The 13,641-nt window shown below is 40.3% G+C and overlaps 1 protein-coding gene across 1 annotated transcript in view; it reads right to left on the reverse strand.

Moving 5' to 3' along the window:
- PECT1 (phosphorylethanolamine cytidylyltransferase 1) overlaps positions 1-13,641 on the reverse strand; it is a 66,231-nt gene that overhangs the window by 25,956 nt on the left and 26,634 nt on the right. Inside the window, exon 5 of the mRNA XM_088945063.1 lies at positions 4,505-4,572. Coding sequence (XP_088801189.1) covers positions 4,505-4,572 — 68 coding nt within the window. The remainder of the gene's footprint in view (positions 1-4,504; positions 4,573-13,641) is intronic.

The raw sequence follows: 13,641 nt of genomic DNA on the forward strand, positions 1-13,641 counted from the left end.
ATCTCTTTTTTTATCAATAACAGAAACTTTTATTAACAAAAGGAGACAAAAGATACAACAAGAAGGGGGGTAAAATCTCTTACCCCACCCTAAGAAACTAGTTCTTCCCACCCCTTGTTTAGCTAGATAATCTGCAAAAGAATTGGCACTCCTCTTGGACCACTGAAACTGAATTTTCCGGTCATGAGTGAGCTGGTAAATTTTCTTTTTTTCATTCGAGAACTTCCATAAACTAGCCTCTTCCTTCTGCAGCCAGATAATAGCCAGTTTAGAATCACCCTCCACCAGCAGCTTCCAAATATTCAGCTGTTTGGCTCTTTTTATTCCTTCTAATACTGCTGAAATTTCAGCTCTCAGAGAATCCCCCCAACCTATAAGCCCTGAAAACATGGCCATAATTCGACCTTCTTCATCCCTAAACACTCTTATACCTGAAGGACCTGGGTTCCCTTTGCTGCTGCCATCAAAATTCAATTTAGTGAACCCCATAGTTGGAAGAGACCAAGTTGAAACAGGGGCATTGATCAAACAAGCAGACCAGGCAACTTCTTTCCAATTTCTAATGATATCTCCTGCTGAAAAGCCTTCAAAAAGCTTCTTAGACTTGACCCAATGAACCACCCTAATGTAGATTAAATCAATGATGGCTTCTTTGTTCTTTTCTTTTTGCTAGAAAGTTTGTTGATTTCTTTCCTCCCACACTGTCCAGCATATAGCTGCTCTTACACATCTCCACAAGATCTTACCTCTCTTTTTTAAACCCCTCACTAGAGCAGAGTTAAACAAGCTTTGTACACTTGGAGGAGTGGGCCACCTACAATCAAAAAGAGAGAAAAACCAACACCAGATTTCTGAAACAAAAGGACAGGAAAAAAATAAGTTATAACAACTCTCACCATTCCTCTTACATAAGATACACCAGTGCGGGGATAAAAACCATCTTGGCCTTTTCTTTTGAAGTAAGTCACAAGTGTTACACTTTCCTAGGATAGCTTCCCAGCATAAAGCACATACTCTGGGAATGGGTTAATTCCTTAAAGAAAGAAGAGCATGAAAAAATACCCAAAGGAGTAGGAGCCCAAATCCTACTATCCAATCTAGAGGGGTCAACAACTACCTCCTCCAGAATCTTAATCAAATTAGATATGGAATCCAATTCAGAGTCTCTGAGAGGCCTCCGTAAGCCTAGGTTCCAAACAGGGCCAGAATTAGAGAAGGTTAGGAAAGTAGCAATAGGCTCATTTTTAAACCTTTAGAGAGAAAACAAAGAAGGAAACTGCTCTTTCAAAGGTGTGTTACCCACCCAGATATGCTCCCAAAATCTTACAGAATTACAAAAGCAAAGGTCATACCTGATAAAAGGAAGGAGGAAGAATAGCATGAATAGACTTCCAAGGGGAAGCTCTTGTAGCTCTAGATGAAACACCCGTGTCCCAGCCGTCTGCCTCTTGACCATGAATACTTAAAGACTATTTTAGCCCACAGATTATCCTTTTCATTTGTCAGTCTCCATAACCATTTCCCCAACAGGGCTTCGTTCTTCTTCTTCAAGTTACCCAAGCCAAGACCACCATCTTTTTTATCTCTATTTACCAGATCCCACCTAACTCTACGATCCCTTTTCTCCTCCCCAGGTTCCCATAGGAAATCTCTCATGAGTTTCTCCAACACCCTACACACTCCCTCAAAATTCAGGAATCTTAAACACAGACAGAAAGTATATCAGGAGGTTCGCCAAGGTTGATTTAATCAACGTTATCCTACCACCCAAAGATAGATAGTTTTTCTTCCATGAAGCTAGCCTTTTTGTGAATTTCTCAATCACTGGATTCCAAAAGTCCATTCTGCTAGGATTATCCCCTAAGGAAAGTCCCAAATATTTCAATTGCCACTGTGCAATCTTGCATCCCAATATTTGGACCCTTTCTTCCACCACTCCGGTCCTCATATTAACCAATATTTGGGCCCTTTCTTCCACCTCTCCGGTCCTCATATTAATACCAATTACACAACTCTTATCAAAGTTGACTTTGAAATTGGTCACATGTTCAAAGACATTAATCACCCGTTTTAAGTTTCTAACCCACCTAATCTCATCCCCTCCGCAAAACAAAATTGTGTCATCCGTAAACTGTAAATGAGTGATCTAAACCCCATCTCTCCCAACTTTCCAACCACTTACCAGACCCCTAGAATCTGCCCTCTCCATAATCATCCCCAAAACTTCAGCAATTAGGGTAAAAACAAAGGGGTACAGGGGGTCCCCTTGCCTAATACCCCTAGTAGCTGGAAAGTGATCCACCACCCTACCATTCACCAAAATGGAATAGTGGCAAGTCCTAATGCACCCTTTTATCCACTTACACCACCTTTGCCCAAAACCAAAAGACCCTAGCACTTCCAACCAGACCAATCAACCAAGTCATAAGCCTTTTCTAAATCCAATTTACACACCAACTCTATCTTTCTATTTCTTTTGAAATCTTCCACACTCTCGTTTGCTATTAATATTTGATCCACAATTTGTCTATTCTTCACAAATGCACCTTGGTTAGGGGAAATGATTGTGGGGAGAACCTCTCTAATTCTACACAAGAGAACCTTGGCAATGATTTTGTAGAGACTATTAACCAAACTGATTGGTCTGAACTCCTTAGGGTGGCAAGTTCCCTCCGTTTTTGGGACTAATGCAATGAAAGTAGAGTTCAGACCAGGAATAATCACCCCTCTTTCAAAGAATTCTGAGCACACATTCTGGATGCCATCCTTAATAATCTCCCAGCAGTCTTGATAAAAATCCATCGTGAAACCATCAGGTCTTGGGGCTTTAGCTCTATCCATAGAGAAAATGGCATCCCTTATTTCCTCCACCTCAAACTCTCTTTCCAACCATTCAATCAGCTCTTCAGGGAGCCTGGACCAATCGAAACCTTCAATCCTTAATCTCTCATTTAAGGGTCTCCTGAAAAAAGATTTGAAATGATTCACAAAAGCCCCTGCAATATTGTTTTGTTGGGTTAAAGTTATACCATCAATCTCCAACTTAGAAATGGAATTCTTCTTTCTTCTACCACTAGCTATAGCATGGAAGAATTTTGCATTCCCGTCTCCCTCCTTCACCCATCTGTCTGGATTTTTGCTTCCAACTGATCTCTTCTTTAAAAAGCAGATCCTCCAGATTTTTCCTCAACTCCCACCTCAACTCTTTATCCCTTTCCCCAAATCAGCCTTGCTCTTCCTTTGCATCTAACTCCTCTAACTGGTTAATCAAAAAATATGGATTAAAGTTGTTCCTTCAAAGATAGCTTTTTCTGTTTGGTCAGCAGTGTTGGACAAGATCCTAGCCAAGGAGAACCTAGCCAAAAGAGAGGTAGAAGTGGCAGACTTGGCCTGTCCCCTATGTAGTGGGAATGTAGAACCCTCTAGTCATTTGCTGTTACACTGTGATTTTACCCACTGGGTTTGGTTGAGAGTGGTGGATTTATTTGAGGCTAAACTGTGCTTCCCAGCGGATGTAAAGGGACTCATAGAAGCTTTGTGGACAGGAGGCCTTAGCAAGGCTGGAAAGGTGACATGGAGCATCATCCTCGCTGCTGTTATGTGGGCTGTGTGGAATAAAAGAAATAACAGAATATTTGAAGGAACTCAGAACTCAAAAGAGGATATACCAAGGAAAATTCTGGGGATGATCCACTCATGGCTGGAAATACACCTGATGTTTAAAGGCATACATCCAAGTGTATTTTTTGAATTTAGTTTTCTGTTTGTAAGGAATGGATAGTTTTCTGTTTTTGTTTGGGGGGATTGAGGCTGTATTGGGATGAGATGGTTTTTTTGTAAATCCTCTGTTCATTTCTCTTTGTACAGGGGCTTTTTGTAGTTGATCTTATTAATGAAATCACTTTATTTTACAGTTTTCAAAAAAAAAATAATAAATCTGGTTATCTTTCAAGAGAGACCCAAATAGACCTAAAATTGGCCAACTATGGAATCCAAAATAGCTCAGCCAATGGTTCATAGAACACCTCTGAGAACAAAAAAGCTCCATATCACAATCCCCAAGAACAGCAGATAAATAGCCCAACACTAACAGGATTTATATCGAGAGAGACCAATGGTGAGAACTCCACTCTATCCAGCACAAATTTCTCAGAATAATTTTTCTTGGACCAATCAAATAGTCCAGTACCTTAAAAAAAAAAACCTGATTGAATGAGAAAAATAAAATAAAATTTTGAAAAGAACCACCCAACTGAACAAATGAAATTTGTCTTTCTTCAAATTGCAGTTATCAATTTTGTATCTAAAGAATTGATTGATGATCTAGGCTCAGATTTCAAACCCAAACAACATTAAAAGCCTTCACCAGATGCCCGGATTTGTTAATAGCCCCTCCTAACGTGTATTTGTGCATTATGAATATAATGTACAATTGCTTGAGTTGCATTCTCTTCATAAACTCATGTAAATAGTTTCATAATATAGAACCTGCAGGAGGGGTTACCTGACTGTTTGATCTGTGTGAATGCCAACAAGTAGAAAATCTCCAAGCCCTCGAGCAAGTCTCAATATCTATAGTTTTTCTCCAACAAAAGAAAAAGATAATATTAATAAATGGTCCACCAGATCAAATAAGAATGGACCATAAAAATGAATAGCATTTACTTCTTTTTTAAAGCAACAAAAAATCCAATCATTCATTAAATATCAACATAAAATAGAATGAAACATACAGCCAGTTGAGAGCATAGATGACTATCTTTCCCCCTTTTTTATTCAAATTATAAAACTGCCCAGAATAATTGATTGTAGGTGCCCCTTGCTTTGCTAATGTATAAATCATGTTGTCGACTGATCTATGCACCAATCAAACCTGCACTTGCCTCCCACAGTTAAAACTTGAACTTCATTTCATTTCTGCAGGCCCATCTTTCCCCCTTTTTTATTCAAATTATAAAACTGCCCAGAATAATTGATTGTAGGTGCCCCTTGCTTTGCTAATGTATAAGCCATGTTGTCGACTGATCTATGCACCAATCAAACCTGCACTTGCCTCCCACAGTTAAAACTTGAACTTCATTTCATTTCTGTAGGCCCATAATGTTTCCTTTCCATTCTATAGCCATCCTACTACCACTTTCAGATAGTCCTCTGATCAGCTTGTTGAAATTTTTATCTTTTGCCCTCTGGAATCCAAACAGTGCAACCATGGCTTCTGCTCTTAGTGAATCCCCTTCTCCAATCAATTCTGAATACAATGTACTTATACACCTAATTCATCCCTAAGTACTCCCCCCACCCCCTCTTGAAAGCCTTGATTTCCCCCGTTAATCCCAACAAAGTTTAATTTGATATAACCTTTTCCAGCATTCAACAAATATTTCGATATTATTTCTATCTTACATGAAGATCCCTCCACTTCTCTCCATTTCCTAAAAATGTCAACAGTGGAAAATGGTGAGAATAGGTCCATCATTTTGATCTACTGTGCTGCACTAACTGTAACAAACTTAATTATTGTTTCTCTTGTTCTCCCTTTTCCCTTGAAAATTCTTGCATTTCTTTCTTCCTAAATTGTCCAAACTATTGTTTCCTTTGTCACTCTCCACGTTGTTGTTCCTCTTTTATTCAGTCGCCTGAAAGCTGAGGGAGGAAAGAGTCCAACAGTGTGGGTTGGTACATTCCACCTGCACCCAAACAAAGAAAAGAACCATTCCCAAACAACAGGAACAAATGAGCTGGAGATCTTATTTAAAGAGAAAGGGAGAGAGAGAGAGAGAGAGAGAGAGAGAGAGAGAGAGAGAGATCAGTAAATGGATTGAAAAGAACACACCAGTTCAAGGATAAACACCAAGAAGGCCTTTTATGGAGATTATCAAAGGTGTATATCTTTCCAGCAAAAGGCCCTGAACTTCAGACAAATAGGGCGACACCAAATTTCTTAACAACAAAAGGTAGCAATGAGAAGGAGAGCTCAACACCCTGAAAAAGGAAGCACAAGAGGACCCTAAAGGGTTAAAAGACCAAGTTCTACTATCCAGGCTGGAAGGTTCCAAAAACAGTCTAACAACTGCAACAAATTAGTGACAAAAAGAAGTTCAGAATCATAATACCCCTTCTAAAACCCAAGTCCCAACTAAACCCATTCCCAGATTGAAAAAGAACCAGACTTAGAGATTGTATCCCCCTTTAAAGAAGACAACTGAAAGCAAATGGGAAAACAGTCTTTGAAGGAGAATCCCCCAGCTATGTAACTTCCCAAAACCTCACAGTTACCAGCACAAACATCATACCCTAAGCCAAAATGGAAAGATGGAAGGATTTTAAATATTGCTTCCCAAGGAGAAACCCTAGTGACCCTTTGAGAACAGGCCAGCATCCCATTACATCAATTTGCTATGAGCCTGCAAATGGTAGTCACCATTAGGTGCACTTTATGCCACAACTTTTCTTTCTCAATTGGCAGCATCCACCCCACTTTCCCAATAAAGCTATATTCTTTCATCTGTCTTCCCAATTCCTAACCCCCCTAAATCATTCCTTCCACACACAAGTGACACAACTTCCCAACTCACTAAGTGATCTTTTTTTTCCTCTCGCCCAGCTCTCATAGAAAACTCCTCATAGTTTTCTCTAGCTTATTTGCTACTGGTTCAGAGTACCATTTATTTCTTGAAAGATAATAAATTCATGAGGGAACAAATATAACAAGAAAGAAGCATACATAAATTTTTAAGGGTGCAAATGGATTGGATCATGATCCGATCCAGTCTGATCCCATATTGTAATATTCGGATATCCCTGTTTCAGATTTTCGGATCAGATCGGATTCGGATTACCCCCTATCCGATTCGAAAGGATCTAATCTGATATATATGTTATTTATTTATTTATATTATATATATATGTATATATGTTATTAATTTATTTATAAATATGTTATTTATATTACATTTTTGTAATTTTTATACTATTTATTTTTATGTAAAAAACATGTATATATATATTGATGAAAATAGTAGAAAAAATACTTGTATTTTTTGTTTGTCTTTATTTAAACAGTTATATTTTCTTTTCCTTTTAAGAATTTATTAATTTTTATAAAACAAAAAGTTAAATCGGATTGGATCGGATTCGGATCTCCAACATCTTGATCAAATTAGAATTCAAATCAATATTTATGAGATCCGATCAGATCTACAATGTTTTAGATTGGATTTGCATCCTATTCGATTTGTTTGTATCCCAACTCCCTAGAAATTTTCCCCATAAGAGCGGGGGCCTGCCCCGCCCCACTCCGAATTGGGTGGGTTCCCCCACTCTTAAATGGGGATGGGTGGGGATGGGGAAAATATTTTTGTCCCAAACAAGGGACGAGGTTTGCATATAATTCCCCGGACCCGATGGTAAATTGGTAAAACATCCCTAAGTTTAATACTCTTGACAGTGTGGTTGGCCAGAGATAAGAGGAAGAGGAGAGAAGAGAAGAGAAGAAGAAAAGAAGAGAAGAGAAGAGAGAAGGTTTGCAATGTAACAGTACTGGCGGCACCAGCCTTTATTTTACTATATATAGGGCGACAAAAATAATAAGGGAAAAGACCCTTGTGCCCCCAAGTACAATAGCAGACATAACAGAAATAAAAAAACGAAAAAAAAACAATTCAATTAGCCAAACAGGCCCCAACATCTGCAACTAAGTTATTTTAACATTATTTTAACACTCCCCCTCAAGTTGGAGCATAGATGTCAATCATGCCCAACTTGTCACACAAATCTTTGTGCCGCACATGATGAAGACCTTTGGTGAAGATATCTGCAAGTTGATCTTCCGAGCTGACATATGGTGTGCGCATTTCTCCACTTTCAAGTTTCTCTCTGATAAAATGCTTGTCCACTTCAATGTGTTTCGTCCTATCATGCAGAACTGGATTAACAGCAATATTGATGGCAGCTTTATTGTCACAGTAGAGTGACGTAGGATTGCTTACTGCGAAACCCAGTTCACCTAACAAATTTCTTATCCACATGATTTCTGCAACCCCATGAGCCATCGCTCTATACTCTGCTTCAGCACTGGATCTAGCCACCACACTTTGTTTTTTGCTTCTCCATGGGACAAAGTTTCCTCCTACAAAGGCACAATAACCTCCTACAAAGGCACAATAACTACTGGTAGACTTTCGGTCATTGACTGCTCCAGCCTGATCTCCATCAGTATATACTTCCACTTTTAAGTGACTGTGTTTCTGGAACAACAAACCAGCTCAAGGAAACTTCTTGAGATATTTCAAGATCCTCTCTGCAGCCTCAAAGTGAGTTGTCCTCAGGTTGTGCAAGAATTGACTAAGGACACCCACTACATAGGCAATACCAGGCCTGGTCATAGACAAATACAGAAGTCTCCCCACGAGTCTCTGTAACATCTTTACATCTTTTAAAAACTCTCCCTGATTGTCTCCCAGATGGTGATTAGGTTCAATAGGTGAATCAGATGGTTTTACCCCGAACTTGCATGTATCTTCTAGTAGATCTAGTACATACTTCCGTTGGGAAATAAAGATGCCCTTGTGAGAGCGGGCAACTTCAATTCCAAGAAAGTATCGTAAGAGGCCTAGATCCTTCACCTCAAATTTAGTGGCTAAGAATTGTTTTAGTATCTAGATTTCAGCCTCCCAATCTCCTGTGATCACTAATGTCATCCACATACACAATAAGAGCTGCAATTTTACCTTCACCTCTTTTTACATACAGGGTATGATCTGACTGGCATTGTTTGAATCCCATCTGTTGGACTATTAAATGGAACTTACTAAACCAAGCACGAGGTGATTGTTTCAACCCATATAGGGACTTTTTTAACCTGCACACCTTTTGTTCATTTCCTTTGGCACAAAACCCTGAGGGTTGGATCATGTACACTTCCGCTTCCAAGTCACCATTCAAGAAGGCATTCTTGATGTCCAATTGGTGAAGATCTCAGTCAAGATTTGCTGCCAAGGAAAGGAGAATCCGGATGGAGTTCATCTTCGCTACTAGAGCAAAAGTCTCTACATAGTCCACTCCATATACCTGTGTGAAGCCTCTTGCTACCAGTCTAGCCTTGTACCTTTCAACAGTTCCATCAGCTTTGTGTTTCACTGTGAACACCCACTTGCACCCCACCGGTTCCTTCCCCTCAGGAAGATCTACCAACTCCCAAGTACCATTTTTGTGGAAGGCATCAATTACTTCCTGCATTGCATCTGTCCATTCAGGATTTGACAAAGCTTCTGCCACGGTCTTAGGAACAGGGACACTATCCACAGAAGAGAGAAAGGCACGGAACGAAGGTCAAACATGCTCATAGGACACAAAATTAGAGATAGGATGATTAGTGGTACAAGATCTAACACCCTTTCTCTTAGCAATAGGAATATTAAGATCATTGGTGACAGGTGAATCAACATGAGCAATGGAAGCAAGTGTACCAGGCTGATGAGACGGATCTACCTCGGGTGAATCCGATGATGTTGGTTGCATAGTGTCCGGCTCCACGGCTCTTGAACTCTGCTGGCTCCTATATGGCAACAATGAAAAACCCAGAACGGAGGAGGATCGGGTAAAGGAGGTAGTTGAATCTGAGTCATCGCCTGTTTCTCCTCAACCCTACTCTCCCCCTGAGGAGAAACCGAGAAGAACGGTTGACTCTCAAAGAATGAGACATCAATGGAAACATAGTACTTGCGGGCAATGGGATCATAGCAACGATACCCCTTTTGAGATGAAGGGTAACCAAGAAAAACACAAGGAATAGCCTGAGGGTCAAGTTTACCACGAGTAGGTGACAAGTTGTGGACAAAACGACACCCAAAAACACGCATCGGAATGGTGGACAGTGGGGGTTATAGGGAACAAGAGTTGATGTGGGGCCTTATACTCTAGTAGCCGAGAGGGCATGCGATAGATGATATATGTCGCACACAATATTGCATCCATCCAGAACTATTTTGGCACATTCATATGAATCAGCAAGCCACGAGCAACTTCGAGAAGGTGACGGTTTTTTCGTTCAGCCACACCATTTTGTTGGGGTGTCCTGGCACAAAAGCTTCGCTGAAGTGACCCACTCGAAGCAAACAACTTCATGAGATCACTATCGAAATATTCCTTTGCATTGTCCGACTTGAAGATATGAATTTCCGTTTGGAACTGAGTGAACACCATGCGTTGAAAATCTTTCACAATTTGTGGCACTTCATCTCGAGATTGCATAGGGTAAATCCAAGTGTATCGAGAATAATCATCAATCAAAGTAACAAAATACTTATAGCCAGTTGCAGTAGGTAGAGTAACAAGGCCCCAAACATCAAAATAAACAATATGAAATGGAAATTCAGATCTTTTATTTCATAAAGGTAAAGAACTTCTACAATGCTTACTCAACTGACAAGTTTGACACTGTAACTGACTCACTGACAAGGACTCAAACAACTTTGGGAACATAACTTTGAACGACTCAAAAGAAAGATGACCTAAACGACTATGCCATAAATAGGCCTGACTCTCACTCGACGAACTTGTGGACTCAGTCGCCACTAGACCAGCATTATTCTCCGATATGTAGAGACCATCCACCATGCTTCCTCTACCAATCGTCTTCCCTGAGGTCAAATCCTGAAACACACATGAAGACGGAAAAAAGGTGACTGAGCAGTTCAAATAGTGAGTAAGACCACTAATGGACAACAAATTAATAGGTAAGTTCGGAACATGCAGGACATTAGGAAGAGTAAGGCCAAGTGGGAGAGATATGGTGCCTCGGCCAGCTATGGTAGAAAAAGAACCATCAGCCAGTCTTACCTTATCTCTCCTAGAGAGAAGGTTATATGTCTGAAACAAATTTGACTTACCGGTCATGTGATTTGAGGCTCCGGAGTCAATAATCCAAGGTGAATCAGTATGAGATGACACATGGAAGGCTGTGGCATTACCTGATGTAGACGCAAATGAGATAGGAGTAGTCTCAGAATCCACCTAGCGGAGGGTCCTACCATACAATTACAAATGTTCACAGAAGGAGTTGATAATATCTTCCTTAGGGTCAGGACCGGGATGTCTCTCCTGAGTTACGGAAGGACTAGTCTTTGTCGATGCCATATTAGCTGAGTTATACCTTTTTTGATTCTGTTGGCCTAGTTTCTTGCCCTGATCCGGTGCTGACTACCCAAATCCTATGCCCATTTAGGTTTTCCATGGAGATCCCAACATGTATTTTTCGTGTGTCGTGTCTTCTCGCAGTGAGTGCACCAAAGCTTGCTTTTATCTTCTGATTTTTTCTGAGTGTCACCCCTTTTAAAGCCACCTCCGACATTTGTATTTGAATTTCCCCAGACCGCTAGGGCAATTGACTCCCCTTCTACACCATTCATCACACTTCTTCTGCTTTCTTCTGACTGCACCAAGGCATACACCTCCTAGACTGATGGCAAGTCCTTACTGCCCAAGATCTGTACCCTGATGGACTCATATGACGGATTCAGCCCTAGGAGGAAGGCAAACACTCATTGTTGTGATACAAGTGACTTATAGGCCTTTGCATCTTCATCACACTTCCAATTCACATTCTGATAGTGATCAAGTTCTTTCCATATTGATGTCAAATCAGAATAGTACATCGAGAGACTCCTCTCCCCCTGCTTGCAAGTAGAAGATTCAGCTTGTAGTTGATATATCTTGGCATAGTGTCTCTGTTCTGAATAAGTGGACTTCGCTTGTTCCCATATCTCACAAGCAGTTCCAGACCACATAAAAGTCTTCCTTACTTGTGGCAGCATTGAAACCAAGAGCCAAGACATCACCATACTGTTCTCTTGGTTCCACCTATCATGCTCAGCACTTCCATACTTCGGTTCCTTTACTCTCCCATTGATGTATCATATTCGCCCCCTAGCAGTGATGTAGAATTTTATTCCCCTAGACCACTCAAGGTAATTCAGACCATCAAAAAGAATGACAGCCATGGGAAAGCTCATATCATTCCCCCACTCACTCCATTGTGGCTCCCTGAGATCTCTGAAGTAGCAGAATTCTCAATCGACATGGTCAAGTAGTTAATCAGTCCCAAACACCGGACTTAGGACCCCTCCTTACTCCACAAAACAATGCTCCACTCAGTTCACACCCACACACTCGGGTTTACCAACCAGATTGAGCACTAACAGTACCAAATTCCGGACAAAAAACTGAGGTAATATTCGGCAGATTTCAAACCTGTATAGTTTTAACAGTCCCCACCTACCAGAATTCCAAAATGTCTAACAGCCACTAATCAGCAGGAGAAATCCTTCTTACTTATAGTTAACTCAAACCATTCAGAAGACAGGTCATCCTTGACCTACAGTTGTCTTAACACATGAACAGGATCACACGATCCAAGAAAACTAGGGTTACACAGGTTCGACTGCATTCAGTCGCCCCAGATTCATAGGGTTTTCACTCGGCACATGACCAAGGAGAGTAAAGAAGAGAAAATTAGGGAGAACTATACCAATTGTAGCTATTCTGTAGTCCATAATCAGATTTATGTTCTGCTAGTCTGTTCGATCTGTTCTTTGGGTTGATCGATCTTCTCTTAACAGTAGGGTTGATCGATCTGCTCTCTTTTAATCAGCATTCCCACTCTGATACCATCTTGACAGTGTGGTTGGCCAGAGATAAGAGGAAGAGGAGAGAAGAGAAGAGAAGAGAGGAGAGAAGAGAGAAGGTTTGCAATGTAACAGTACTGGCGGTGCCAGTCCTTATTTTACTATAAATAGGACAGCAGAAATAACAAGGGAAAAGACCCTTGTGCCCCTAAATACAATACATAACAGAAATAAAAAACACTTTAATTAGCCAAACAGGCCCTACATCTGCAACTACATTATTTTAACATTATTCTAACAAATACAATGTTTGAAAACGCGAAAGCATGATGCAAGACATTCCACTACCAAGAGGCATGCGGTGTAGTTCAGAACATGGGAGGCATAAGCCTCCTTAAGAGGAGGGGGATGAAGAGGAAGGAGGACACGGGGGGGGGGAGGAAGAAGTTTTCTTTATTTTTAATAAAAACCTTTTATATTAAGAAGAATGAAGATGCATAGCACTAGTTGAAAGGGGGGTCTTGTCTTTCTTTTTCTCTTTTTTCTCTTCTCTTTCTTTCCTTTCTTTTCCTTTCCTTTTTTTCGTTTCTTCTTTTCTTTTTTTCTTGTTTTTCTATCTTTTTATATGAAATGTGCATGAGACGTGAGACGTACACCTCTAGCACGTCTCATGAAAAAGGCATATAAGGTGTACGTCTCAAAGGTATCAGCACCTTTGGCATTACGCCTAAGGGCATTTTTGGGGTGTCTGGCCTGGAGGCACACCTCCAAGTGTACGCCTCCACCATTTAAAAACTGGTTTAATATTAATTTTTAAAATATCACTAACTTTTCCCCAAATTCCTAAAATCCTAGGATCCTATAATTACATTTCTAAAATACCTCCAAATTACCACAATCCAATTTCTAAAATACCCCCAAATTCCCATAATCCAATTTCTAAAATACCCCCAAATTCCCATAATACTATTTCAAAAATATCCCCAAATTAGATGTATTTTTAGGTGGTTGCTTGGGG

This window comes from Nelumbo lutea, chromosome 5 (genome assembly GCF_056320005.1).
Source record: "Nelumbo lutea isolate HS-2025 chromosome 5, American lotus-T2T, whole genome shotgun sequence".
Classification (NCBI taxonomy): Eukaryota; Viridiplantae; Streptophyta; class Magnoliopsida; order Proteales; family Nelumbonaceae; genus Nelumbo; species Nelumbo lutea.